This window comes from Macaca thibetana, chromosome 7, assembly GCF_024542745.1.
Source record: "Macaca thibetana thibetana isolate TM-01 chromosome 7, ASM2454274v1, whole genome shotgun sequence".
Lineage (NCBI taxonomy): Eukaryota > Metazoa > Chordata > Mammalia > Primates > Cercopithecidae > Macaca > Macaca thibetana.
The window spans coordinates 2,542,425-2,567,227 of NC_065584.1; the positions used below are offsets into that span (position 1 = coordinate 2,542,425).

Below are 24,803 nucleotides of genomic sequence, written 5' to 3' on the forward strand. Positions count from 1 at the left end.
CCTGGGAGGTGGAGCTTGCGTTGAGCCGAGATTGCACCACTGCACTCCAGCCTGGGGCAACAGCGTGAGACTCCGTCTCAAAATTTAAAAATAAAAACTTTTGATGTGAGCTCATATTTGCCAGGCTCTGCTGCATGGGAGCATTGAGGGCCCTGGATTGGAGATGCTTGCCTTTCTGCTTCTGCAGGGGTCACTATCAACCCACAAAACTTTGAATGAATTTCTCTAATTCTTTATTTAGAGATTCTTATTTTTTTTTTTTTTTTTTGAGAGGGGGTCTCACTCTGTCACCCAGACTGGAGTGCAATGGCATGATCACGGCTCACTGCAGCCTCAACCTCCCAGGCTCAAGTGATCCTCCTGTCTCAGCCTCCTGTGTAGCTGGGACCATGGGTGTGCACCACCACAGCCAGGTAATTTTTATATTTTTTGGTAGAGGCAGGGTTTCATCATGTCACCCCGGCTGGTCTCAAACTCCTGGGCTCAAGCAATCTGCCTGCTTCAGCCTCCCAAAGTGCTGGGATCACAGGTGTGAGCCACTGCACCTGGCCTACTTAGAGATTCTTTAATGGTCTGCAGTAACGTGAATGCCAACCCTGAGACCACGTGAAACAAGGGGAGACTGAAGCGAGATACACCCAGGTGGGCTGAGGCCTCACTGTCATCTCTTTACCTGTAGCTTGGTAAGACACTGGTTCAGCAGTTCCAAATGAGGCTAATGAGATAACAAGTTGATATCAAGTCCTGAGATCCAGAAGCTGCCCTTGATAATGAGGCCAGGCAGCACCTGCTGTTCCAGGGTCACCTAGACGTTCACTTCTCCCTTTCCCTTTGAGAGTGCAGAACTCAGGGCTGTGGTCCTTCTCCCTACTTTAATCATGTTTTCTTAGGGGAGGAATGCTAGGACCAGATGCAGACGAGGAGACAGAACAGGAAATCTTAAAGGTTTTGTTATACTTCCTGGGAACCTACCATACAGCTGACAGAAAAAAACCCATTATCTTTCTATGCTGTTAGCGGCTACCTTTATATTTGTAACATGATACTTGACTTTCAGAAGTCTAGACTTCATCTCTCCACCCTTTTGAACAGCAAAAAGGGCTTAGAATGTTTTACTCCAACTGCTTCCTTAGGGATTCTGGCTTTTATTCCTTAGTATTTTAGTTTTCCCTTTAGGTGTAAACTTTCATAGTCATTATAACTTTTTAACATTCAATGATTATTTAGATTTGCCACATATTTACCAATTTCTCTACTCATCATTTCTTCTTGCATACCCCACTTCCTTCTGAATTCCAAATTAAAGGGTTTTTTCTTCCTAAAGTTTATTATCTTTAAGTGATTCTTTCATCATGGTTCTAACAGTGGTAAATCAGGTTACCTGGTAATTTCAGGTTTTATTGTCTGAAAATAGCTATTCCTCCTTCACTTTCTTATTTTTATTTTTATTTTTTATTTTTTTTTAGGAAACAAGGTCTTACTCTGTCGCCCAAGTTGTAGTGTTGGAGTGTGGTACTGCTGCTTGATAACTTTTGGGCTGGGTGTGGTGTGATCCTGGCTCAGCACAGCCTTGACCTCCAGGCTCAAGCCATCCTTCCACCTCAGCCTCCTGAGCGGCTGGGACTACAGACACAGCTAATTTTTTTATTCTTTGTAGAGACGAGGTCTCACTATGTTGCCCAGGCTGGTCTGGAACTCCTGGGCTCAAGCGATCCTCCCATCTTGGCCTCCCAAAATGCTGGGATTATAGGCATGTGTCACTGTGCCCTGCTCCCTCCTTCACTCTTGAATAATACTTAAGTTGGGTATTGGCTGTTATATTCTTACAATTTGAGGATATTGACTTCTGAACCATAATGTGACTATGGAGAAATATGCACAAACCTAACTGTTGTTCCTTTGAAAACAGTTTCTCTTATCTCTGTTTGCTTTTAAGGTTTTCTCTTTGTCTTTGGAATTCTGCAGTTTCAACATGATGTGTCCAGGTTAGGTTTATTCTTATGCATTCTGCTTGGGACTTGTGCAGCTTAAACTTAAGGATTTATGCTTTTGGTTATTTCTGTAAAGATCTCAGTCATTATCTCTTTGAATATCGACTGCTCCTATTTCTTTATCCTCATGCTGTAAAACTCATTAAATATATTTTCATTCTATTTTCCATGTCTCATAATCTCCTTTGGCATTTTACATGTCTTCATCCCATTCCTGCATCTGCCTAATTTCTAATGATCAACCTTCCCATTTGCAAGTTGTTTCTTCAGCTCTGTTAATTAGTTGGTCAACTTTCCCTGAGGTTTCAATTTTTCACTATAGAATTTTCCTTCTGACCCACAGCCAGGGGATAGATAAGTTTCCTTGCCTGTTCACTGGAGCCACAAGTCAAGTTTATCTGGCCCCTTTCCCTGCCCTTTCAATACACATCTCTGAGCAGGATTCTCAATTTCATCTCTCCCCTCTCCCAGCATAAGGCCTCATCCCCTGACTTGGTGGCTGGAACATCTTGGGTGCTTAACCAGTAGGGCTATTTCTGGGCCCATAAACGTCCCAGAGATACTGCAGTGTCAGCTCCCGGCCCATCCTGGCTCGCAGTTCCCACCTGCAGTGTCAGCTCCCCGCCCATCCTGGCTCGCAGTGCCCACTCCATTTCTGGCATATGGGGATTTCCCTTTCTTGCCTATAATGATGTCTAATTTTGATTTTACTTTTAGCTAACAATTCTAGCTGTTTCAAGGGGTAGAGATTAAGCAGTGAGGGTGAGGGGCTGAGAAGTTGGGAGAGGATGATTGCTAAGAGGCAGAAAAGACATACATGATAGATTTGGGTAAACTCACAAGTCTCAGGAGATAGACATTGGCTCTCAGGCCTGCCAGGACCACCAGGATTAGGGTGGAAATTATTCAGAGAATAGAGGATCTGAGAAGAGAGCCGGACTTCCTGTGCTGGTTTCCCTCTTGAGGCAGTGGCTAATTCTCACCTGACATGAGAGTCACGTTTGGCTCAGCTAAGAGACTGAGCATTGAGTGGTTGAAGATTTCAGTGAAACTTCACTGTATTGTGGCTCGGGGGAAGCAAAATTGAGCCCAGGACTTCCTTCAAAGGAGGAGGGTGCTGCTAAACTCTCCTGGCTTGCAGTTGAGACCCCAGAGGGGTGTGCCCTAGAAGCACGACAAAGAGGTAAATCAGAAGGCAAACAAGAAGTGGAACAAGTCTTACCATGTCTACAGCCTGTCCTAGACAGCTCAGGCCCAACTTGACTGGTGATCTGTCCCTGCTCTGTGGCAGAGGACAGGGTGGGTCCTCTCTGATGGCCACAATGTCATCCAGAGATTGTACTTTTTTTCCCTAGTCACAGTGTGTCGTTTTAAATCAAGAGTTACCAGATACATTAAAAAATATATAGACCCAAGTGTAAAAGCAGGGGATGAAACTGTTGGAACTTTGAAATGACTCTGATGACTGTGCTCTGAGAAATAAGTGACAAGATGGAAATTTTCACTAGAGAAATGAAATCTTGAAAAAATCAAATAGAAACTCTAGAACTAAGGATAAAATAACCAAAGTAAAGAGTGTGCGCCGGGCGCGGTGGCTCAAGCCTGTAATCCCAGCACTTTGGGAGGCCGAGATGGGCGGATCACAAGGTCAGGAGATCGAGACCATCCTGGCTAACCCGGTGAAACCCCGTCTCTACTAAAAAATACAAAAAACTAGCCGGGCGAGGTGGCGGGCACCTGTAGTCCCAGCTACTCGGGAGGCTGAGGCAGGAGAATGGTGTAAACCCGGGAGGCGGAGCTTGCAGTGAGCTGAGATCCGGCCACTGCACTCCAGCCTGGGCGACAGAGCGAGACGCCATCTCAAAAAAAAAAAGTGTGACAGATGGGTTAACAGACTATTAGTGGACAGAACTGAAGAGAGGATTAACGAGCACGAATTGAGGTCAGCAGCCAACAGACGACTGAAGCACACAGAAAAAAATGCACGGAAAATAGCATCAGAGACACACAGGATGCAGTCAACAGGCCTACCACATCTGTCACTCGAATCCCAGAGGGGAGACTGCAAATGGCGCAGAACAATATCTGAAGAGAAAATGAATGCAACTTTTCCAAAACCAATGAAAGACATACCAACTGCATGTGCAAGAAGTACTACACATTTCATGATAAAGAAATACAAACATACTCCTAAGCACATTGTAGTAAAGCCACTGAAAACTCAGTAACTAGGAGAAAATCAGTAACAGGAGGTGGGGCACAGTGGCTCACGCCTGTAATCCCAACACTTTGGGAGGCCAAGACAGGAGGACCCTGTCTCTAGAAAAATAAAAATAAAGTAAACAAATAACAGCCAGGAAAAAACAAGATGCCACCTTCAAAGAGGCAACAGTGAGGCTCTTGACTTCTCCACGTAAGCACTGAAGGCCGGAAGACAATGGAACAACATTCTCTAAGCACCAAGAGAAAATAATACCAACTTGGGGTGCTATTTCAAGCGAAAGAGAAAGGCAAAATAAAAACATTTTCGGACACCCTCCCCAGTGAATTGAGAGAATTCCTCACAGCAAACATGCACTAATAAACAAGACAGATCACAATGGAGGCCTTTGGAAACTGGTCCTGGATGGAAACATGGAAATGCAGGAGGGAAAGAACGAGAGAGCAGCAGAGAAGAAACACGCTGGTGCGTTTCGATGCACGCCGGCTGCAGAAAATGATAAGATGATTTATTGTGTGGTTTAACATATGTGCAGAATTGAAATGCCTGAGAATGACAGCACAAAAAGTGGGAGAGAGGCCAATGGATTTGAAGCATCAGAAGGGCAGAGCGCGGTGGCTCACACTCGTAATCCCAGCACTTGGGGAGGCCAAGGCGGGTGGATCGTTTGAGGTCAGGAATTCAAGACTAGCCTGACCAACATGGTGAAACCCCGTCTCTACTAAAAATGAAAAAAAATTAGCTGGGCATGGTGGCACATGCCTGTACTCCCAGCTCCTTGGGAGACTGAGGCAGGAGAATGGAGTGAACCCGGGAGGCGGAGGTTCCAGTGAGCCGAGTTCGCACCACTGCACTCCAGCCTGGGCGACAGAGCAAGACTCTGTCTCAATAAATAAATAAATAAATAAATAAATAAATAAATAAATAAAGCGTTAGAATGTCTTTACATTGTCCAGGAAGTGATGAAAGTACACATTTACATTAGGCCCTGATAAGTGAAGGATGAATTTTATAATTGTAAATGATTTTATAATTGTAATTGTATAATTGCCAGAAAGTAGTAAAAGAACAATTCATATTAGACCATAATTAGTGGAGGATTAATTTTATAATTGTTTGAGTAATTGCTACTAGTACAATAAAAGTATGACTAACAAGCAAATTGGAAGATGTAAAATAAAAAATTTTAATCCTAAAAAAGGAAAAAAAGGGAGAAAAAAGAACAAATAGCAGATGTAATATAGCAGATTTAATCCTAAGCACATTGATAAATATAATAAGTGTATACTAAAAATACTCCAATTAAAAGAAATATTGTCAGACTGAATATTTTAAAACAAGCCCCACAAGAAATTTCGTTAAAAGGATAGAAATTCTTTGAAGTGAGTTGGTTTAAATAAATAAATAAAAGGATGGAAAAGATAAATCATGATAACATTAACTAGAATAAAAGCTGGCATGACTATAATAATATGAAACAAAATGGACTTCAGATAAAAAAATAATTACAGAAGACTTCATAATGATAAAACGGCTCATCGACCAGTAAGTTAATAATTCTAAATTGCATGCACCTAATAGCATAGCTTTGAAATACATAAAGAAAAACTTAAAGGCTGGGCGCAGTGGCTCACATCTGTAATCCCAGCACTTTGGGAGGCCAAGGCAGCAGATCACTTGCGGTCAGGGGTTTGAGACCAGCCTGACCAACATGGCGAAACCCCCGTTTCTACTAAAAATACAAAAATTAGCCAGGTGTGATGGCGCGTGCCTGTAATCCCAGCTACTCGGGAGGCTGAGGCAGGAGAATCGCTTGAACCCGGGAGGAGAAGGTTGCAGTGAGCCAAGATCACACCACTGCACTCAGCGAGACTCCATCTCCAAAAAAAAAAAAAAAAGAAAAGAAAAGAAAGGAGGAAAGAAATTCCCTTATAATTGATAGCTTAAGGAAGAACTTAAAATTACGCCCCAGGCCACTCCTGCTTCTGGCCATGAGCGACAGGAGTACAGGATGGGTTCGCCTTCTCACCTGGACCAGTGAGAAAACCAGACACGAGCTTTGCTGCAGGAGGGAAGGCAGGGCAGTCGGGCTCACCTCATTTCTTTCCTTTCTTGGCATCACGGTCCTGTGCTGCCTGCTGTCCAGTGTCTGAAAACTGCCATTTCACATATTTTGTCATTTTCTCACTGTTCAAGGTGAGAAGGCAAATCCATCCTGTACCCGTTACTCACGGCCAAAAGCAGAAATGGCCTGTGGCATGATTTTAAGTTCTTCTTCAAGCTAAATCATGACAACCTTCTCAGTAAAATTTTATTTTAAGCAGAATTTTATATTTGAGAGTAAAAACAGTTTACTATCCTTTTTGGTCATGATTTGACTGGCCATCATTTCTTTGAATTTTTCTGAAAAATTTATCTGAAAAAGAAACCATTAATTTTTGCATGGAAAAGGTGTGGGCTTCATTCTGTCTAACGGTTTCTTATATTTGTCACTAGCAAGATTAATTGGACACAAACCACATGTGTGCTTCACTCACTCCTGCAAATGACCCAAGACCCAAAGCAGGCCCTGAGCCACCGAGCGCCCCGTGTCCCACAGGGATCTCTCTCCTCAGTTCCAGTTCCCTGACTGCATTCTCCAACTGTCACCTGAGCAGCTCACCCACTGACCCCACATCTGGACCACTTGGGCCAGGAGCTGGGCATGTCCTTGGCCCTCTCTGCCCCTCCACCGGGGACGCAGCCTCTTCAGGTTCCACCCTCTCCACGCGGCCCATCTGCCCTCCACCGCCTCCTCCCGCAGCCCCTGTGCCCTTACTCCCAGTCAAAGCCCTCCTCTCTCTGACCAGACAAGAAACGAGAGAAGCTCGCACTCCTTAGGGGAGGTCCTGGAACGTTGAGCCCACCAAAACAAATCTCTGCCCACTGGCCCCCTGGGCCCAGCCCCACCCTAAGGCCAGCGCCCCCCTGAACCTTCTGCAGCCGTGAGCCCTGGGGTGTATGTTCAGGCTGACTTTCCAGTGGGCCCTGGGTCTCTGGGAAGGCCCATTGAAGGGCCCCGCTCAGAAGGCCCTCAGGGGTCTGCTGCCCAGACTAAGGTCTCAGTGACTGGGCCAGCAGTGACCACCTCAAGTGTGGCCCTGGGAGTGGCACTGAGATGGTTCAGATGGCAAGGCAAGGCGTGGAGGCCCCGAGTGGCCGCATGAGCCTGTGGAGCCCCGTCCTCAAGTTCTTGGTGGGCCGCTCGGCTCAACCATCCCCTTGCAAACTCAGATGCGTCCCCAAGGACAGGCGAGGGTGGCATCATAAAGGCAGTCCACCCAGGAACATCTGGCGATCCACAACCATCACAGGGAGTGGAAGGATGAGGGGCTCGGAGCAGCTGGACAGCTGGGCTGCGGAGGTAAAAAGCCCGCCCTGCTACTCCCGCCAGGGTCTCAAGGTCAGCCTCACTGAGGACCTGAGCCGCTGCCTGGTAGCCTGGCAGCCCGACAGCACATCAGTGCCCGTGGGGCCCGCCCTGTGGCTGAAGGTGGACAGCGACCTCCGACACCTCCAGTGACCCGGGTGTGATGGGTGCCAGTGATGTGACGCAATGACGGGCAGTGGGTGTCCTCCAAAGCCGTAGCAGGGAGAAGGAACTGCGGCAGGAGGTGGCGCTCACCGCACGGCGGCTGTGTGCCTGCTCACTGCCTATTTTTATGCAGGATGAGCGAAGTTTTAAACAGCGCTCTCGGCCGGGCGCAGTGGCTGGGCTCACGCCTGTAATCCCAGCACTTTGGGAGGCCGAGGCAGGCGGATCACGGTCAGGAGATCGAGACCATCCTGGCTAACACGGTGAAACCCCGTCTCTACTAAAAAATACAAAAAATTAGCCGGGCGTGGTGGCGGGCGCCTGTAGTCCCAGCTACTCAGGAAGCTGAGGCAGGAGAACAGCGTGGACCCGGGAAGCGGAGCTTGTGGTGAGCCGAGATCGCGCCACTGCACTCTAGCCTGGGAGACAGTGAGACTCCATCTCAAAACAAAACAAAAAAACAGTGCTCTTGGATGCTGTCTCACTGAAGAGTTTTCATAAATTAGTTCTTCTGTTTCTTAGGAGTCAACATCTGGAAATGCTGCTTTCTAGCCCAGGCCGCCCCCTGGTGGCAGCATCTCTGAATTGCAGCCTCCCCTGGTCTGTCCTACATGCAGGGCCCCACCCATCCCAAACACCATGGATAGAGAAGCAAGGCCAAGGTGACAGGCTCCAGCGTGCTGCCATGTGATAGAAGAATGATTTATTAGAACAAATTCCATGACAAATCATATAAAATAACCATTTTCCGAAAGACAGCCACAAGACCACCTGAGAACGAATGTACAGTGAACCCTCCGAGAAGCCTGGCAAACAAGGACCATTCCCAGGCAAAGGCTGGAGGCGGAGGAACAAAGGAGCTCAGCATGGGGAGGAGCAGGAACTTGTGAATTCAAAACATTGCACTGCCACTGCTGAGGGGTGGGAAGGAGCCGTGGAAGAAGAGTGACCACTTCATGTCCAGGGGCAGGCGGGGTGGGCAACTGAGGCATGCAGGGGTGGGCAGCAGCCCGGTGGGCCGGACTAGCACCTCCTCCATATAGACAGCAGGCTCTTGGGGCGGGGACCAGGGGGAGACACCTGCCCCCCCGCCCCCCCCACACGTAAACATCAGGTGGGCCGCAGGGCTCAGAGGCACAGAACCCGTACACCCAACCCCAGATCAGCTAAAAGTAAACAGGGGACACAAACCACCCACTTCCAGCCTCCAGCCCCCAGCGCCGCTCCCCCAGCAGCTGGCCCTGTCCAGGTCCGACTCTCGTACCAATGCCAGGTGGGGTATGGAGCTCACCTACGCCAGTCTGGTCCAGGTGGGACACCCCCCACGTCCATCCCCACCAACCACGGCCAATGGGCTCTTTGGCTTAGAGGCACTGGCAACACGGGCTGCCCCAGCAGGGGCCACGGCAGAGAGGCCAAGCTCTGCTCACCTGCCATGTTCCCAGCTGAAAGAATCCTGAGAAAACAACAGTTCCTGGGCCCGTCCCTGCCCCCATGCCCACTTGAGGCCTGATGGCATGAAACCAAAGGGGAGGGCGTGTAGTGCAGGCCAAGCTGTGAGCTTCCGGAAACCCGGCTTCCAGTCACTTTGGTTGTGCACTCACCCCCGCCTGAAGGGCTGCCACGCACCCGGCTGTGCCCAGGCCCTTGGAAGCCCAAGTACAGAGGCCCATAGCCCCTCACAGGGACATGCCCCACAGTCCTCATGGTGCAGCATGGAGGCGCCTGGACTAGCCGAGTGCATGGGAGTGGGGGGGTATCTGTACCTGTGTGCATGGCTCAGCTCTCAACCAGCCCCTGGTCCACACCCAGGAGGGCTCCACGGGACAGCCCCAAGCTCAATTGGTTTGGCAACTGTGTTGGCACCAAAGGCTGGAAGCAGTGGGGCTCCTGCCTATAAAAGGCCTGGGGCCAGGTGGGAGCCACCAGGGCAAGTGCCCTGCCATCTTAGATAGTCCCAGGACAGGTGAGCCTGCCCCAGCTCCATGTCTGGCACCAAATGACCCCACAGTCGACCTCTCTTCCTCTGCATGGCCACAGGCCAGTACAAAGGGGTATGGCAGGTGGAGCCAGTCAGGCCTGGAGGGGGCACCTGCAATGGCACCAACAACTCTTTCCTTTAAAGCTAAAGACAAAAATAACAGTGATGAAGAGGAGGTGGGGTAATGCCCTTGAGGGCTTGACCTTGGCAGCAGCCTGGCCAGGAGCTGGGCCAGAGACCTGTAGGGGGTGGGGCGGGGGTGAGGGTGGCCACAGGGCTGGACAGGGTGAGTAGGGTGCTGGCTGGGAGCTGACGAGGGAGCAAGGGCGTGGGAGGCACCCGCCCACGGGGATATGGCACATGTGGGGGTCTTCAGGGAGAACCACCTGCGGCCAGGCAGGCGGGCGTGCGGCGGACGGGAGGCAGAGACGCACACGCACAGGGAAGCCAGCCTGGCCAGGTCCGGGGCCTAGATCAGGAACCTCTCGGCATCAGGGAGGAAGGTGGGGTCCGGGAGGCTGGGAGGCCCACAGCTGACCCGCTGTGGGAAACTCCTCAGCGGCAGGGCCGGCAGCAGGGCCTCAGCTGAGGCGGGCGAGGGTGGGCTCTGGGCAGCCACACGGCCCTTCCCCAGCCCCGGCTGTGCAGAGCTGGCCAAGCTCCTGTTTCCTGTGAGCAGGTCCAGGCTCCCACTGGGGTCCACGATGGCATTGATAACTGGAGGTGGGGAGGGAGGGTCAGGCTGCGGATCCAGTTCACCTGCTGCCACCCTGTGAGTCAGGGTTCCCCACAAGGCCCTGCCAGCCTCCCTCACTGTCCTGGGCTTGGGCCACACTCACCTTCCAGCTGCTTCTGCACCCGCCTCAGTTCCTTCAGGATGGAGCTGATTTCCTGGAAACATGGCAGGAAGGGAGGTGGAGTCAACTTCTGAGGCCACAGCCCCGCCCCGGGGCTCTGGGTACAGGAGCTGGGACAAGGTTTAGGGCCAGCCGGACAAAGTGAGGCTGGCTGGGGGCGGGCCCAGGGGCACCGGGCCCCGGCGCTCACCTTGTTAGATGTCTTCAGGATGGGCACCTCGTTCTCAGCGTTGATCCTGGCTTCCAGGTCCTCCCAGGCTCTCCCTGTGTTCTGAAAGAGGATCCTGTCCGAGGCAGGGGAGGCAGAAATGGGGGGACAAGGACAGGGATGACAGAGCTGAGGCACAATTCTCCAGACCTCCTCTGCTATGGTGAAGTTCATCCCAGCCCACCTGGGCCTAAGGGGAAAACTGAGGCCTGATGCATGACCTGGGCTAACGGGCACCAAATTCCCATCTGTGTGTCTAACACTGGGCGGTGGGGAGGGCTGGGCCCAGGATGAGGGCTAGGAGGGAAGGGGCGGAAGGGCCACCCTGGAGGCGCTGGCTCCTCTGAGTTCAGGGTCTGCCTGCTGGGAGCCGCATACACGTGCACACAGGAGGGCTGGCTGCACGGGTGCACACGAGTGTACCCATAAAACCACTGCCCTTGAGGGATTCAGCCAGGCCTGAGTCTCAGCTCATGCAGCTCTGTTGGTGTCCGGGCATCCACCTCAGCCGGGAAGCTGACTCACTTCATCTTCTCGGCAAGGTGCTCCGTGTTCTCACGGATGGCCTGCGACAGCTGGGACACCGGGTTCAGCATCAGGTTATCAAAGATCACCTACAAGAGCCCGGCATCAGCATGGCCCCTGCCCTCGAGGAGCCCTGCCCTTGCTCCCCCCGACACCCAGCTCCGTGGCGGCAGTGGGCACCATGCCTCCTCTCGGTTCCGAGGCCGTGTCTTGTTGGCCAGGGCGTCCTCACAGCTGTCATTCATGTTCTGGTCAAAGTCCCGAGAGTTCAGTGAGCCAGGAGGCACCTTCTGGAAGTTGAGGCTGGCCTCAGGGATGCGCTGCACCAGCTGCAAAAGGGAGGGCCGGCACCGTGGGCCCCGGGCAGAGGCTCCTGCCAGGCTGTGGCCAGCTGCACCTCCCTGCTCCGGCCCAGCAGGTGGACACAGCACACCCACCTTCCATCTGTGCAGGGTCCCTCCTGTGTCCCTGCTCCGCCATGAAGGCAGCTGGGCTGGGGATGACGGCACAGTCAAGCCTGACTCAAGCGCCACGAGCTCCCCAGACCTTGAGCTCTCCGGTGGCCGTTTGGGGCGCTGACCCAGGGGGACACGCTCCAGCTCACCAAGGGGGCATGCGCAGCAGGGCCTCAGCCGAGGCATGCAAAGGGCTGTGGGGACCTGGACTGACCTTCCTCGAGGGTGGCTCTGGCACAGGGGCCTCAGAAAGCCTGGGGCTCACCTCCTCCCGGGCAGAGATGGTCGAGGCGGGGGTGCTGGGCATGGTGCTGAGGGAGGCGCTGTGGGCAGGCCCCGAGGAGCCCAGTGTGTCACCGTCCCCAGCCACATCATGGATCTCCCGGGCTAGGATGGCCACGTCCTTCACCAGCGTCTGGCTCAGCCTGCAGCCGGCAGGAAAGACGGCAGGTTCTGCACAGAGGAAGTCGGGGCAGCAGGGGCCAGACAGGCCTCAAAGTCCCTCCCAGCTCCCAGGCAGCTGCCGGCCAGAGGTGGGGCCTGGGGGAGGTGCTCCCCAGCCTGGCCCCAAACACTGGCCTAGCCACTGGTTACACAGGCACTGGCCATGGCCCTACAGGGAGGCCCAACTCCCCTCAGCCACAAGGAGGGATGGTGAGGGGCTGGGATGGAACCTGAAAAGAAGGGTGCACAGAGACCCCTGCTGGTTCTGGGGCAGGCCACACCTCCTCCCTCTCTGGTCCCCCAGGGCCAGCATCACAGCTGCGGGGCCCAAATGGGATGGATGGGACTCAGCCATAGAACGTGTGGGTGTCACGGGCGTCCAGCTCTGCAGGCAGAGAAACTGAGGCAAGGAAGGGAGTGGGCTGAGGTCACAGCAACTAGAGCCTGGCACTCCTCACACTGAGGGTAGGGGCTGGGCAGAGGGTGGGGCAGGCAGATCCAGAGAGGCAGGGGACCCCTTGCAGGTCAGTGAGGCCAGTGGCAGCTCAGCCTAGCCCCCTGCTCAAGCCTTGCCAGCTCAGTCCCCCTAGGATGTGCCGAGGGGGCACAGGCCTCCACCCTGCCGAGGTAACAGACATTTCCCAGCGAGGACAGGGGCCTGCGGGGGCCTGAGCAGCTCCCTGCCCTCTGCTGGAGCACACAGCCTTGTCTCCTCTCCTGCCGGCCCCTTAAGCACCTGGGCCACCAGCAAGTCCTGCCCCACTTAGGCCTTCAGCCCAGGCCTTGGGGACCCGGGGTCCCTGTCACTGTCAACCACCCATCCTCATGGGGACAGGCCCTACCCCAAGCCTCCTTGGCCCCCACACTGGCAGTCACCCAAGGAACAGACCACCCTGAGGACCCTCCCCCTCCCCTTGCCAGATGCTGGCACGACCAGAGAAACAGCCCCAGCGCCCTCTGCCCAGATGGCCTTGCGCAGTCCACTGGCTGCCCTGGCCTCACTCAGGACTGGGTCCACCCTTCCACATCAAAACAAAACATGGAAGCCATCCCTACACCTCCGGGTGACACCAACTGGCACGTGCCCCTGGCCCTCGGGCCCCTGCCCAGCACTCTCTGGCCTCCTGCCCCTGGCACATCGCATGCTCCAGCTCACCCACTGTGGAAGGCAGAGAACTCCAGAAACTCACATGGGCCCCCCATGTCCCCTTCTGCTCTCAGGCCTGGAAACCCCCTTCTCACCCAGGTGCAGTGTCTCTGTCCAGAGCCCCAACCCTATGCCCACTTCCTCAGCTGTTGGCAGCCTTCTTCCCTACACTCCTATCAACACCTCAAGCATCCCAAGAGCCCTGTCCCCAGTCCCCATCCTTCCAAGCCCCCCAGGTCCTCCCCACCAACTTCATGCTGCTCACAGCCTCAAGTGCCTGCGCCTCCAACCCAGTGTGGGCCACTCTCTAAGGGCTGCCTGCTCCTGGCCACCTCCTTCCAGGTGCCTCATGGGCTTCAAGCTCAGCATCCTCCACAACAAACACTTGCCATCCCCCTGGTCCTGGGACCTCCCCTGCCTGCCCCACAGCCTTTCAGGGCCTGCCTTTGCAGTACTGACCACTGCTTGGCAAAGACCACTCTCACTCCCACCCAACTCCCTACCCCATCCTCCCCAGTGCCTGGCCTGGAGAGGGCCCTGTTACTGAATGACCACATGAAGAAGTTCATTTCTAATAAAAACCATTGAGGAGGCCCTCCACCTCCTGGGAAGATCTGCATCTACCCACCCACTCATCCATTCATCCATCTACCCACTCATCCATCCATCCATCCATCCACCCACTCACTCATCCATCCACCCATCCATCTACTCATCCATCCATCCATCCACTCACTCATCCATCCATCCACCCACTCACTCATCCATCCATCCACCCACTCACTCATCCATCCATCCATCCATCCATCCACCTACCCACTCACTCATCCATACATCCGTCAATCCACCCACTTATCCAACTATCCATCTATCCATCCACCCACCCACTCACTCATCTATTCATCCATCCACCCACTCACTCATCCGTCCACCCATCCATGCACTCATCCATCCATCCACCCACTCACTCATCCGTCCACCTATCCATCCACCCACTCATCCATCCATCCACCCACTCATCCATCCATCCATCCACCCACTCACTTATCCATGCACCCACCCATCCATCCACCCACCCACCTACCCACCCACTCACTCATCTATCCATCCATCCACTCACTCACTCATCCATCCACCCATCTATCCACTCACTCATCCATCTATCCACCCACTGACTCATCCGTCTACCTATCCATCCACTCACTCATCCATCCATCCACCCACTCATCCATCCATCCATCCACTCACTCACTCATCCATCCATCCATCCACCTACCCACTCATCCATCCGTCAATCCACCCACTCATCCATCCATCCATCTATCCATCCACTCACCCACCTATCCACCCACTCACTCATCTATCCATCCATCCACCCACTCACTCATCCACCACCCATCCATCCATCCACTCATCCATCCATCCACCCACTCACTCATCCATCCATCCATCCACTCATCCATACATCCACCTACCCACTCATCCATACATCTGTCAATCCACCCACTCATCCATCCTTCCATCTATCCATCCACTCACCCACCTACCCACCCACTCACTCATCTATCCATCCATCCACCCACTCACTCATCCACCACCCATCCATCCATCCACTCACTCATCCATCCATCCACCCACTCACTCATCCATCCATCCACCCACTCACTCATCCATCCATCCACCCACTCATCCATCCATCCACCCACCCACTCACTCATCCATCCATCCATCCACCCACCTACTCATTCATCCATCCATCCACCCACTCACTCATCCATCCATCCACTCACTCATCCATCCACCCACTCACTCATCCATCCACCCACTCACTCATCCATCCATCCACCCACTCACTCATCCATCCACCCACTCACTCATTCATCCATCCATCCATCTACCTACCCACCTACCCACCCATCCAACCACCCATCCACCCACCCAGCAACCTATCCATCTACCCACCCACCCGCCCATCCATCCATCCACCCACCCACCCTCCTATCCATTCATCCTTCCATCTATCCACCCACCAACCTCTCCCATCCATCCACCTATTTATCAACCCACCCATCGACCCATCCATCCATCCACCCCCCAACCTCTCCTATCCATTCACCTATTCATCTACCCACCCATCTATCTACCTACCCATCCACCCACCCACCCACCAACCTCTCCTGTCCATCCACCTATTTATCAACCCACCCATCGACCCATCCATCCATCCACCCCCCAACCTCTCCTATCCATCCACCTATTCATCTACCCACCCATCTATCTACCTACCCATCCACCCACCCACCCACCAACCTCTCCCATCCATCCATCTATCCACCTATTCATCTACCCACCCATCTACCTATCCATTAACCCACCCAGCCACCCACCAACCTTTCCATCCATCCTTCCATCCATCCATCCAACCTCCACCCATCCATTCATTCATCCACTTATTCATCCATGCAGCTATCAACCTGTCCATCCATCCATCCTCCATCCAACCACTTACCCACCCAGCCATCTACCCACACAGAAATCTATCCATCTACCCACCCACCCACCATCCTATCCATCCATCCACCCACCTACCCACCCAGCCATCCAGCAACCTATCCATCTACCCACCCACCCGCCCATTCATCCATCCACCTGCCCATCCATCCATCTACCCACTCACCCACCCACCCGCCTATCCATCCATCCATCCATCCATCCAGCTAGCCAGCCATCTGCCGTACCATCTATCCACTCAAGAATGGAGCTCCCAGCCTGGTCCCTGCCCTCAGGGTGCTCTCACTCGAGAAAAGGCACCAGCACTCAGTGGATTGACCCAGGGGATATACTCTGAATGGGTTGCTCACCTGGCGATCTCCGCAATCTCTGCCGTCTGCACGATGAAACCATAAGGGTCAGGTTCCTCCTCATCATCGTCCGTGTCCCGGGGACCAGGGACCCGGGAACGAGCCCGACTGGAGCTTCCAGCCCTCGGGGTCTGAGTGGCTGTTGAGGTGTGGGAGCGTGTGTGTTTGGGGGAGCCGTGGCGGGAGCCGTACTCCTCCTCAGAGGTGGACGTGTAATCCGAGCCCTGCTGCCGGCGCCGCGTGTCTTGGTGAGTGAATTGGTTTCAGAAGCAAGAACAGAACAAAGCAGCACTCAGCACCCTGTGGCAGTCCCAGGGTCCCTGTGGGCGAGGGCTTAGTGCTGCAGGGCTGGGGAGCGTCAAGGCTGGTGCCCCAACCCAGTAGCCCTTCATTGAAACATCAACAGCTGCTGAGCTCCAGGGGCCACAAGGCCCCCACCAGCCCAGGGGCACATGCGGGGAAGGCAGCCTGGTGCTCCCAGGCCAGTGGCTGCGACCCGGGAGCAGTCTGCACCTGATTAGGTGGGAAACCCCCTTACAGGTGGTGGGAAAGCAGTGCCTGGCAGATGCCAAAACAGAGTAAACCTCCCTACCAGGACTTGCTGCGGCCCAGGCTGGACCAGACAGACAGGCAAGGACCAGTCAGAGCCCGAGCAAGGCCACTGCAGCCCCTCCCTGCTGCCTGCTTCAGTTTGTCAGGCCCAGTGCTTCAGGTTCCGCCCCTGCTGGGCGGAGTCCTAGCCTCCTCACCAGCCCTGCTCTGAGAGCCCGGCAGCAGCTGTGCACCTGCACCATAGGTGGGGATGACGGCCAGCCGTATGCTTGGATCAAACATTACCAGTGCACCACGTGGGGTAGGGATGGCAGGCTCCACAAAGCAGCGGTGACCCTCGGCCCCAGCCCACCCCTTCCTCCAGCGAACCCTGCCTCAGCCTCCAGCCACGCGCAGGGCCTGCCCAGTGCAGCCAGCAGTTGGGGCGGGGCCATGGGAGGACCCTGGGAGTTGGGGAAGAGGCTCCACTGGGATCATGGGTGGGTAGGTGGGAGCACAGGGCAGAAGGCAGTAGCAGCAACACCTTGGCCTCAAACCAATCCACTCGCAGGACAGCTCAGCTCCCTCGGCGGGCGGGGTGGGCCCCGCTCTGCAGACGCGGATGTCTGGCCACCCCAGGTAGGAGGCCAGCTCTGGTGGCCACAGAGGACCATCCCTGCTTGCTGTGCCCATGGACATCTGGGGGGCAGGGCTCTGCTCACAGCCCTCCCTCCCTCCCTGGCCATGGGGCCTGCGGACTCAGAAAGGTGTTAGAGCAGCTACCAGCAGGGGGCACAGGTGTACCTGGCACCCTTCACTGAGCCACAGTACTGCGGCAGAGATCCACGGGAGTGCCCTCCCCAGGCCTAGGGCCCCAGGTCCATGGGCAGATGGCGTGGGGACCGTAAGGCACCAGGGGCCTGAGCCAGAAGACCCACCCTGGGGGATGGAAGGCCCCCACCACGCCAGAGATGGTTAGGGTGTTCAACCCACATCAGGGCACTACGGGCCCTGCCCTCAGCCATGCACATGTGTGTGTGTACGTGAGTCCAGCAACACATCTACCCCAGCTTTGGGAACAAAGGCTCCTCTCATGCCAGGACCAGGGGCCCACAGCCAACACTCAGCTGGCATCCAGGATGCTGCAGACCTACTGGCAGCTCTGCCTTGGCCCTGGCCTCCCACCTGCCCTGGCACTCACTGGAGGTGTATCGAGCGCTGCCCGAGCGGGCTCTGCTGAAGGGCTGGCGGGGACCCGTGCTGGTGGCTGTGGTGGCAGCCTTCCTGGCGACAGCCCGTGCTTCGGCCATGGTGGGCTTGCGGCTGGCACAGCACAACTCCACACTGCGGCCAGAGAAGCTGGTGCGGGCAGGGGCTGCCTCGGGGTCACTAGTCCCTGTGAAGGAGCCGGCCCGCTTCCGGGGCATGGCCAGGATGTCCAAGCGCGACAGCTTCTTGGCCTGCTCAGCAGCTGGCCGGCCCACAGGCTCAGGGTTGCCCAGGGATCCCCGCTCACCATCCGCGGCCTCAGTGTCTGAAGCGTCCCCCAGCCGGGCCCGCCTCAGCCGGGAGGCCCGTGTGGGGCGAGGGGTGGACAGGCTGTTGGAGCGGGTCAAGGCCTGCGGCCCCTTCTGGGAGCTGGCTGAGCTGCGGCTCTGCTCCTCCCGGGAAGCAGGGGATGGCGGTGGGGCTGCTGGTTTCCGGCGAGACCCGAGCCGTCCTGCCCCGGTGGCCTCAGGGGTTTCATGGTTGGAGGCCATCACCTCTGAGCTGGGTGGGTGGGCGAGGACAGGGCTACGCTCCTCACTGGGCCAGTCCAGGGACCCCCGGGGCCTGTGGCCACGCCTTATGGCTGAGCGCCGTACTGGCTCTCCACGGCCCATGTCCGTCGGGCCAAGTGGGTGACGCTGTCTCTCTGAGGGCTGCTCACGGGCACTGCTCAGGGCGGTGCCTCCTGGGTCCTGTGCAGTTGGCGGGGATGGCGACATCTCCTTCTGTGCCCGCAGGGGCTGCGGGGTTGTGGGGCTGGGTCCGCTCTTGCCACTGCGCAGGCTGACTGTGCTGGCAGTGTCCACGTCCGAGTCCCCAGACATGGCGTCCTCCGGCGGCCTTGGAGTACTGCCCCCCTCACACTCGGCGTCCACAGAATTGGAGAGGAGTCGGGCCTCCAGGGCCGCCAGGGCCGTCTCTGTCTCCTTCAAGATCAGGTGGGTGTCCTGGGAGTGGAAGTCCATGCGTGCGGCCCTGGTAGCAGCCAGGTCCTGTAGAAGTGGGTGGCTGGAGATGTTGGGGGGCTTGCTGGGCGCTGGGGGACCACTGGCTGGCTCCTTAGTGAAGCTCTCTTGCCGGAGGAAGGGTGGGGCAGGGCCATCGGGTTCTGGGGACCGTCCAGGCCGTAGCTGGATGACCATTCTCCCATTGGCACTGACATAGATGCCATCCCGTGCTGGGGGGCTGGGCTGGGCTGCCTGCCCTAAGCCCTCCCCATCCCCTGGAGCCGTAAGTGGTTTCCTAGGTAACACAGCATCCCCATCCTGGTCCCCAATGAAGAAAGAGGTGGGAGTTGACTCCCCGGGGGCCCTTGGTGAGCACCGACCCCTGCTCCATGTGGGCCCCTCCTGGGGGCTCCTGCGTCTGCTGTCCCGTGGCTCCACCCCTGGCTCAGGGCCTCGGCCCCCGTCCGAACCACTGGCATCGCTGAGGCTGTCAGGGTCCAACTCCTCCTGGCCGAAGAGGCGGCCGGGCTGCTCACTGCCCAGCTCCGGTGGCCCAGGCCCACTCCTCCTGCTGCTCTCCGGGCCCGCAGGGCTGTCGGCCCTCTCACTGGGCAGCTGAGGGAGCCGTCGCCGCATGCGCACAGGCAGGGACCCCTCCGGCTCCCCGCCTCTACGTTCCAGGCCATCCTCTGTGGAGCACAAAGGCAGCTGCTTACAGGGCTGCTGGTCTGCAGGCCCTCCATGCACAGCCTCCATGCACAGGAAGAGGCAGCCTGTGTCCGTGGTCAGTGGCCTGAGCCCCCCGGCCTGGCCCCTGACTCCCCTGCAGCACTGGAGCCACTTACCTGTGAGGCCCGGGTCTGAGTAGCTGTCAGCCAGGCTGGCCCAGCGGGACACCCACTTCTGACCCCCAGGGGAGCCCGGCACCGGGAGGCCCTGTGGAGAGGAGGGTGGGAGTGTTTCCACGTGCAAGCCCAACGGTGAGGAGCAGGGGGTGCCAGGGAACAGGAGGGGCATCCAGAGCAGCCACCACCAGCCCCACGCATGCACGCCACCCTGGGCCTGCCGCTTGAGTGAGCACATGCCCCCGCAAAGGCAGCCAGGGGTCCCAGTTGCCTCGCCTGGACTTGCTCCAACGTGACCCCTGCCGGCCCAGCCCAGGCAGCCCCACAGAACTCAGTTCCAGGTTGGCAGAGCAGCCGTGGCCCTGTCCTGACCTCGGAGCCCGTTTTGCCCAGGACCTCAAATCAACACTGGATCTGACACCTGGCCCCGATCCCTCCTCGTGGAAGCCCCCGTTCACCCTCCAGGTGAGCGTGCCCCCAGAGGAAAGTCCAGTCTCGCCCCATGAGGGGTCTACTGTCCCCAGGCCCGGCTTGGACGCTGCCCTCTCCCTGCCCAGCCCCTCCTTGGGGTGGCCATCTGTGCTTGTACCTGGTGCTCCGCCTGGGGAGCCGCACCCAGTGGCCGGGAGGCAAACTCCTGCAGGAGCGCCATCCGCTGGGCCACACCCCCATCACCAGACTCATCTCTGTCCCCTCTGATGACTGGGCGAAAGGTGGCCGAAGATGCCCTGGAGAGTTCAGGGGACTCCAACACCCCAAAGACCTGCCAAGAGGAAATGGTCCCAGGCACTGAGGGCCAGAGAAGCCCACTTCCCAACCCTCCACTGACACCGGCCACCCCCAAGCCATGGGGAGAGCAGGGACCTGGTTGGCCAGAGTGGCTGGTGGCCAGGACACACAGCCTGGCTATCAGCGGGACATGCGGATGGGATATAGACCCAGCCCTGGGAAGGTGAGGGCAGGGCTGTGGGCAGCACCCCAGGCTCCCTCCTGCCCAGCTGGGCCAGAGGCAGGAGCCAGGGCTGGGTTGGAGCAGGACAACGTCCACCCACCTCCACCCTGGTCCCCATGAGGGCTCTCATTCGCCGCCGGGCCGCACCTGGTCGATCATCTTTCGGGCCTCCTCCACTTCCGTGTCCTGTGCCTCGGTCTCGATGGTGTATGTCCCTGCGTCACTGAGGCTGTCGTCCTCCTCCTGTTTCCGTGCCTTGGTCAGTTGGGGGTCGGTAGGGGCGGGCGGTGGGGTCGGGGGGCCCACAGGGCTGGTCCCACGGGGTGTCAGGGGAGCGGGCAGCACGGGAGGAACCTTCTCGGGGCTGGGCCTGGCGGCCGGGGAGCTCTCCCGCAGACACTGGGCCATGAAGTCCTGGGCCAGGCGGGAACGGCGCCCCACGCTTCCGAAGGGGCGGGCAGGGGTTCGGGAGGCAGGCGAGGGGCTGCCCAGCCGTTCCTCTGTCTTCTCCCGCTTCAGCGAGCCGGCCCTCTGTGGCCCCGAGCTGCGGCCCCCCGCCTGGACTGGGGCTGGGACACTGGGGCGGTCCCTATCGGCCGGTGTCGGGCCACGGCGCTTGTCGGCCTTGGGGTCCCCAGACGGGGTGTGCGTGAAGGATTGGGACCGCTTCTTTCGGGGCGTGTCCTCGTCGAAGAACTCGATGACAAAGGCCTGCTGGTTATGTAGTAGCTCCTGGGGGTCCCGCTTGATCTGCCTCTGCAGCCGCACCTGCTCCCCACTGGCCTCCAAGGGCACCCCGGTGGCTGAGGCCGCCTTGGCCAGGGGGTCCTCTGAGTCACTCTGTGTGCCATCCTCGTGCTTGTGGCCTGGGGGGGACAGGGGACCCCACCTTGTCAGCCCAAGAGAAAGGAAACAGCTGTGGATTTCAGACAGCCTCATCACCCCACGCCTGAGCTGAGTTGACAGAGCACCCTAGCCCTCAGGGCGCCCCCACACAGGGCAGAGAAGTACAACGGGAAGACACAGGACCGGACCCCTGATCAGGCAGGTGGCTCTTGGGCAATTAATTGAAAAACGGGAAGTCAACCCAGCTGAATGGGCCCCTCTGCATGGCAACGGTGCAGACCCAGCCAACGCCTGGTCCCCTGCCTGTCCCGGGACTGGCACGGCCGCCAGCTGGGCACTCACCCTTCAGAGTGCGGGTGTGGACAGGCAGGTCGCTCTTGGTGCTGTGGCGGTCGTCCCCAGGACCAACCCGGTGCAGCAGGCTCGGGTCATTCTGCACCAGCCAGTCGGCCACCTTGGTCTCAGCTGACACCATCTCGCCAGGTGTGGCCTCCTTGCCCGGGGGCCGCCGCTGGCGCAGGGAAAACTTGGTGATATGGTCCTTGATCTTCATCTTGCCGGGGCTGCAGTCATCAAACTCGATGGTGAAGGACGCGTGGCTCTGCACCACAGGGGCCGCTCCGACCCCACCTGCCTCTGCATCCTTCGTGGGCATCTCGTGCGCCGACACGTCAGGGGGCTGCGACGGCTGTGGGGTCTCCTTCGTGGGAATCTCGAAGTAGCTGGGCTCCCGCCGGAACGAGCAGCCCTGAGGCTCAGCGGGGGCACGGAAGCCGTGGAGCTCCCCGTCCTGCTGCACCGGCCCCTTGGGACGCTCTGGTGTGGGAAGATGTCTTCAGACCCGGCCTCGGGGCAGCCACCTGCTACCACCCTCCTCAGCCAGGACCATCAACTCCACCCAAGAGGGGGAGAGAGGCCCCATGTCCCCTGGAGTGGGCTCAAACCCAGGCCATCCCCTTCACACACCACCCTCTGGGAGCCCTCAGGGTCTCACCAGCCTGGCCCCAGGACCAACCTGGGTAGGGCTCTCCCTGGCGCTGGGCGTCAGGCAGCGTGCTACCATCGTCCTCACCCCACCAGGAGGGCTGCCCGTACAGGGGCGTGCGGTAAGAGGCTGCCTCTGTGGAGGGAGCAAGAGTTCAGACCCTGTGTTGCTGGGGCCCCTAGTGTGAAAAGCAGAGAACTGGCACCCCAGGATAGGCTGGACTCTGGGGCAGGCCCCGGCATCGCCTCCCAGCTTGGCCTTGTGGCAGCCCAGGGCCCTACGTCTGTGGGGAATGTTGACTACCTAGAGTTCAGAGGTGGCTCACTGGCCCCTCCCTGCCTGGCCCCACCCTCCCCCACAAGTGCTTAAAGGCTCCCTGCCTGCCTGGCCCCTCCTCCCTGCCTGGCCCCTCCTCCCTGCCTGGCCCCTCCTTCCTCCCCTCCGTGTGCTCAAAGGCTCATCCCCTGGGGCATGGTGGGCGCCCCCTCCAACACCATCCTGCAACCATGCCCTAGCCTTCGACCCCAGAGCCCATTGAACAGAGAGGACAGGAGGCCAGGGGGAGCCCACACCTGGGTCCAGCCACCTCCAAGGCTTGGTAAATAGTTCAGGCCACAAATGGGTGGCCCTGGGAGTGGGCAGCCACTGCAGTCTACATGGTCCCTGTGGCGTTTTAGTTTGTTTGTCTTAACAACCAGAGTGAAATTGTGTATTTCAGATGGAATCTGACTTCTGACTCCCTCTGCGAAGCTGGCAGCCCAGCCCTTCCCGATGGCAGCAGTGAACAGAAGCAGCGTCCAGTGCCCTCAGGTCAGGGCGCTGGCCCTCATGCCCACAGTCTCCTTCCTGGGCCCTCCACTCAAGCTCTTTCTATACTTGCTGGAGCCCAGGGGGCCTCTGCATCATGGCCACCAGCTGCTTACACTGCTGGGTGGACAGAGAGTTGGAGGCCGGTCACCTGTCAGGAACCATGGGCACACTGCGCTGGGGATGCAGGGCCCCTGAGAGGTGTCACACATGCCTTATCCCTCCCTGGGAACTCACCCTTGACCCAGGGTCACGCCCAGGGGCTGCTGAGGCAGGGGCATCTGCTACCAGGCAGTCTCCCCTCTGCTGCCGGCCCTGAACCCCTCCTTGGTCCCCAAAATGTGCTGCCCTCGCTCTAACGGAGCCAAGGAGCCAGGCTGCCCAGCTGGCTGCACCTGTCACAACCTCCCGGACGGCTCCGCACCGCCGTCACCAGCTGCGTGTGTTTCACAGCCTGGAAACCGACAGGTGCCCCAGGGAGCTCAGATGGCTTTCTGGAAAGCTTCCCAGTCCCCAGCGGTCTTCCATTCTGGGCAGGCCTGCGTCCCAACCAGACGCCGGCAGCTGCGGCTGTACAACACAGATGTGTGGGCTGACGGCGGAACACGGCAGACGTGGGGCCAAAGCTGGGGGTGGCAGGGTGACCCTTCCTGGACCAAGGTGGGAGCAGGAGAAAGGGCGCCCAGATACACCCCTGTCTAACCAGAACTCAAGTCATACACTGGGGCCTCAGGCTTGGATCCCCCACCCCGACCCCTCCACACATGACCAGGCACTTTCTCACTCTCAGCTCCTTCCCCTCCCCTTGTGCCCACTGGACCAATGCAGACCCGGACCCTCGTGCAGCTGCCTTCCTCCCAGACTTCTGCCCACCCGCTGCACCGACTGCCGAAGGCACATATCAGGTCTCGTCAGAAACCACCAACCCCTGAGCCCTGCTGGCTCGGTCCGCAGAATCGAGTCCAAATGCCTGATATTAGGGAGCATAGCCGCACCCCCCCATCCCCCGCCTGTCACCACGAGGGACACAGGGTGCCCAGCTGGTGGTCCACCAACCCCACAAGAACTGTGGGCCCAAGGGGTGCAGGCATGCACAGGTAGGTGTGCACAGAGGTGAGCAGTGTGGGCGTGCATGGGCAGCTGTGTGTGTGGGGTGAGAGGTGAGGGATGTGGGTGTGCACGGGTAGATGTGTATACAGGGGTGGGGGTGTGAGTGCACAGGGGTGAGCAGTGTGGGCGTGCATGGGTAGCTGTGTGTGTGGGGTGAGAGGTGAGGGATGTGGGTGTGCACGGGTAGATGTGTATACAGGGGTGGGGGTGTGAGTGCACAGGGGTGAGCAGTGTGGGCGTGCATGGG

General features: G+C 57.4%; 1 protein-coding gene across 1 annotated transcript in view; it reads right to left on the reverse strand.

The window, feature by feature from the left end:
* Positions 1 to 8,467: 8,467 nt before the first annotated feature.
* CEP170B (centrosomal protein 170B) overlaps positions 8,468 to 24,803 on the reverse strand; it is a 31,747-nt gene continuing 15,411 nt past the window's right edge. The window contains exons 7-19 of the mRNA XM_050798359.1: positions 22,670 to 22,774; positions 21,997 to 22,470; positions 20,956 to 21,674; positions 20,446 to 20,619; positions 19,857 to 19,947; positions 17,997 to 19,700; positions 16,265 to 16,508; positions 12,078 to 12,237; positions 11,543 to 11,686; positions 11,358 to 11,446; positions 10,815 to 10,908; positions 10,607 to 10,658; positions 8,468 to 10,484 (exon numbers count right to left, since the gene is read on the reverse strand). Of these exons, the coding sequence (XP_050654316.1) occupies positions 10,237 to 10,484; positions 10,607 to 10,658; positions 10,815 to 10,908; positions 11,358 to 11,446; positions 11,543 to 11,686; positions 12,078 to 12,237; positions 16,265 to 16,508; positions 17,997 to 19,700; positions 19,857 to 19,947; positions 20,446 to 20,619; positions 20,956 to 21,674; positions 21,997 to 22,470; positions 22,670 to 22,774 (4,298 nt within the window). The 3' untranslated portion in view covers positions 8,468 to 10,236. The remainder of the gene's footprint in view (positions 10,485 to 10,606; positions 10,659 to 10,814; positions 10,909 to 11,357; positions 11,447 to 11,542; positions 11,687 to 12,077; positions 12,238 to 16,264; positions 16,509 to 17,996; positions 19,701 to 19,856; positions 19,948 to 20,445; positions 20,620 to 20,955; positions 21,675 to 21,996; positions 22,471 to 22,669; positions 22,775 to 24,803) is intronic.